The sequence below is a fragment of the Rattus norvegicus genome, chromosome 1 (genome assembly GCF_021556685.1).
Source record: "Rattus norvegicus strain SHRSP/BbbUtx chromosome 1, alternate assembly SHRSP_T2T, whole genome shotgun sequence".
Classification (NCBI taxonomy): Eukaryota; Metazoa; Chordata; class Mammalia; order Rodentia; family Muridae; genus Rattus; species Rattus norvegicus.
This window is the reverse complement of record NC_141534.1, coordinates 90,508,590-90,512,950: the sequence shown is the minus strand read 5'-3', so window position 1 is coordinate 90,512,950 and position 4,361 is coordinate 90,508,590. Positions and strand designations below refer to the sequence as shown.

The window sequence follows — 4,361 nt, the reverse complement described above, 5'->3', positions numbered from 1 at the left end:
CTTCGCCACATGCTGTCCTCTAATTTAGAACTTCCAGGCTGAAGACTGCTGCAGGTGCTGTAGGTAGCCTGCAGGGTGTGGTGAGTGAGGCCTGCAGGGGCAGGAGGAAGGGGCCAATCCAGTCAAAGGCCCAGACTATGGCATGTGTGGACAGGGCCAGTGGATGACGGGATAGGACTGGACTGGGCCCAGAAGCCTCTGGTGACAGGTCCAGGCCTCTCCCTGCCCCTGGCCTCACCCACACCAAGAACCGGGAGCACAGCTTTCTGTGCCAGTCCTCCAGTGCCCAGGGCACTTACCCCCCACTCCAAACCGGTCTGTCCAGCTGTCCACACTATGGAGGGAGCATCCCACCTCAGACACCCCAAGAAAGCCCAAGTCCAGGCACACGAATAAATAGGAGATGGTTTATTTACACAAAAGAATGGCTAAGTGCTGGCCGTGTCCTCTTGCTGAGGAACACCTGTCTGTACAGAACATCTCAGGCCATCTCCGGGTGCTTCTGCCTCAGGTGCTTGTCCAGCGTGGCCTGCAGGACAAAGGGTACGAGGCAGTGCGGGCACTTGTACACAGTCTTGCCAGTTCCCAGCCCGTGTGTGCGGCGGTGGCGGTTGAGCTTGCTGCTCTGGGCACAGGCGTAGGAACACTGGTCACAGGTATAGGGCCGCTCGCCAGTGTGCGATCGCCGATGCACCGTGAGGTTGCTGCTGTTGGTGAAGGACTTCCCGCAGAACTCACACTTGCCCCCAGCCCGGTGACTCTTCCTGGGTGTTGTCTTCTCCATCTTTACAGAGTCCGTCCTCTCTACTTTGGCAGTGGCTCCACAGCCACCAAAACCTGGACTCTCTTGAGCCCCACTGCCAGGGGCCCCAGGTTCCTGAATTCCGGCTGTGGCGGCAGCTCCAGCCTTCTCCACATTCTGGCATGGGGGAGTGCTGGCTGGAGCAGCTGCATAGGCAGCTGGTTCAGGAGGGGCTGCTGGGGAGACTTCGCGGCTACTGGCAGAAGTGGAGGGGCTCCCAGGCGTTGGCTGCCGATGGGTCTTCTTGTGTCTGTTCAGCTTGCTGCTCTGAGCGCAGGAATAGGAACACTGGTCACAGGAGTAGGGTCGCTCACCAGTGTGGGAACGCATGTGGACCTTGAGGTTGCTGAAAGAGCTGAGGGTCTTCTTACACACGAAGCAGGTAGGGCTCCGCCGGGCAGCGCTACTCACTGAAGGGGGCTTGTCTTCAACTGGCCCCACCACTGCCACTGCTGACATGGCTGCAGCCACCTCAGCCAGGCCCAGCAACGGAGCCTCTGGGGTCTCCAATTGTTGTGTCTGGTAGATGCATAGCCCATGGTCCCACTGGGCGTGGCACAGCAACTTCCAAGCACTGGTGTACTGTCTGCCACATTGGAGGCAGCTCAGAGCCTTCAGCTCTTTGGATTCTGAAAGGGAAGGAAGGGGCAGTGAGTATCACCACAATAGGATGCTACATGACAGATGCTGCCCTCAGGGAACCTCCTGAAGTATAAACAGGTTTTAATATTTGTAGGGGTGGGGGGCACCAAGGTATTGGGGAAGCAGGGACAGAGGCTCAAAAAGTAGATCTTAATATGAAAGCCCAGAGCTGGGGCTTGGCACAGAAACAACACTAGGGGAGGTGGGCTGGTGTGTGGATTCCAAATTTGATGTTTTTCTAGGCTCATGGTGTCTATAGTGTCTACAGGACACTCCCCAGACCTATTAGACTTTGGATAGCCCAATCCCAGTCTGGACGGGGTGGCCTTTATGATACCACAGACCAAAACTAAACAGAGACCTGTCAAACTCAAGGCTTTTCCTCCCTAGCTGTGTAACCTTGGACTAGACCCTCTCTGCCCGCTTCCTAAGCTGCTAGAGTATGGGGAGTCTGAGTGGCCCTTCTAGGGCTGACCTCAAATAGGGAACAGCTGAGAGTTTTGGTCACCATAATAAGCCCTCAACTGTGAGCTGAGCCTCAGATAGCAAAATACCCACAGCTAAGCCAAAGGTGGTGACACACGCCTTTAATCCCACCACTGGGGAGGCAGAGGCAAGCAGATCTTTATTCAGTTGGAGGCCAGCCTGGTCTACAGAGTTCTAGGCCACTCAGGGCTACTTAGAAACCCAGTCTCACAAAACAAAGTACCCACAACTATCCAAGCCTATAATAACAGTAATAGTAGCTGCCTAGGCCAGGATGAGACCCTGTCTAAAATGTTAAATTCAGCAGAGACCCACACCAAGTGCCCACACGTCATTGCTGGAGTTGCTATTCAGGTGGACCCATCTTAGCCCCACCCTCAACCAAAGCTGATTGGATCCCAGCCCCAAATATAATTACATTTCCCAAGTTCCACCTGGGCACCACATGAGCTGGGGGCTGGAAATTCAAGTTCAGACCATATTTTAAAATCTCATAACAAGAGTTCACTGGACAGACACCACGCAGTCCTAATTCCTCCCCCACATACAACTCGAGTATGTAGCGCCCAGACCAGGGGCTTCCCAGCACTCTGCTGGGAGATCCCAGCAAGGGGAACAAGCCAGATGACCCTTCCCTGGTTCTGAACTGTCTAAACCTCAATGAGAAGGATCAAAACACAGTAGGTGTGGTACTCCCCAGGCCAATGTCCCATCCTCCACTAGGTCCCTACTGCCAACCCTGGTCCAGCCACCTGGTCAGTTATTTCTGTCCACGGGAAAGAAGAAGTGAAACTAAATTAGGGGTGTATGGCAAAACCCCGGGCCAGTCTTCTGGGGCTGGCCACACCTTGTGGGTGGCCTTCCTCCACTGCCCAGCCCCCGCCCCATCTCTAGTCCCTGCCCTAGGACAGGCAAGACCAAGCCACGCCCAGGCTCTACCCTAAGGGGAGCAAGGAGAAAGGGGAAGTAACGATTGGTGCCCCATCTGTCCACCTTAGCTCCTCCGCAGGGCAGGAAGTCCAACCCTGGATCAGGCGTGCACTGCACACTGAATTACTTACCTGAGATGGGGTCGGAGATTTGACGGAGCTGACAGCCTTGCTTTTTGTGATCCATAAAAGCGGTGATGGACCCTAATGGGAAGATCTTCCCGCAGCGGCCGCAGGTCAACAGATCTGGGTGCTTGTCGGTCCAGGGCTGGCGGTCTGCAGGGAGGAAGCGGGTGGTGAGCGGTGGGGTGGAGCCCGGCTCCGAGTGAGGGCTCCAAGGTGGAGAGGGGAAACCCGGAGGTTAGAGGCGAAGGCTGGGGAGGCCAGGCCGGTCCCCGGGCCATCCTCAGGGGAGAGACACCCACCCAAAGGTCCCGATGCAAGCAGGGGCGAAGGTAGGAACTCACCGGAAGACATAGAACTCAGAGGCATCCACGGGGCACACGTGCTGGGCGCGCCAAGTGGGCGCGAGGCGGTTTGGAGGCGACGCTCCACATCGAAGAGCCCCGGCATGGGCACGTCCCTCGCGGACCAGGGCCCTTGTGCCAAGGACCCCAGGTCGCGGTCCGGTTTCACATCAATGATGAGATCAGGCATCTCCATGTCGTCGTTGGGCTCCGGGTCTACGCGGCGAGGCACGCGGCCGGCCTTGCGGCGGGACATGGGGCAAGAACGCAGAGGTAATTCGCGTAGCGGCCAGGCGCTCAGGTGAGTGAGTAGCTCTAGGCGACCCGCGCCGAACCTTTTACACGTGCTGGTCCTGCCTTGTCTCCGCCCACTGGGGCGGGGTCTTTTCGGGGCCAGTCGCGGCGGTCAAACTCGACCTTCCCCGCCCAGCCCGCTGCCCCGGGGACCAGTGCGCAAATTGTGCCCTCCTCCCTTGGGCTCGATTTCACCCAGGAGAGTGAAAAAAGCTATTCCCAGTGCCCCTCGTTCCCACCCCTAGGCGCTGGTGATACCTGAGGCTCGGGATGCAGCCCCTCATCCCCCAAGCGAGAAGTGGTGGACATCTCTCACTAGTGGGGAAGTATACTAAGAAAATTTCGCTTTAAACACCCCCCCTCTTTTTTTCTTTTTTGCCTTTTAAGCTCAAACTAGCCATGTAACGGCTAGTTTGAGGATGGCTTCGTTCGTTTGATTTTCTTCCCCCTCTCCAGCGGTGGTTTTACAGGGGTGCCTCACTACACCTATATTGTGTGGTGCTGGGCATTGAACTCAGAACCTCTGACACTCTTCTAGTCAAGTGTTCCACCCAGTGGGCTACATCCCAGACTTCATTCCATAATGTGGGGATGGAGGGTGGCAGTGAGAGGGAGTGGTCACCACATAGAAATGACTGTAAAAGTGCATGCCTTTAATCCTAATGCTCCGGAGGCAGAGAAAGGTGGATTCTCTGAATTCAAGCCCAGCTTGGTCTACAAAGTAAATTTCAGGACAGCCAT

The 4,361-nt window shown here is 56.3% G+C and overlaps 1 protein-coding gene across 1 annotated transcript; it reads right to left on the bottom strand.

Moving 5' to 3' along the window:
- Positions 1–390: 390 nt before the first annotated feature.
- Positions 391–3,637, bottom strand: Zfp296 (zinc finger protein 296). The gene is given in 3 exon segments (NM_001432364.1): positions 391–1,431; positions 2,992–3,135; positions 3,327–3,637. Coding segments are annotated over 3 exon segments (1,350 nt in total). The 5' UTR covers positions 3,583–3,637; the 3' UTR covers positions 391–481.
- Positions 3,638–4,361: the final 724 nt, after the last annotated feature.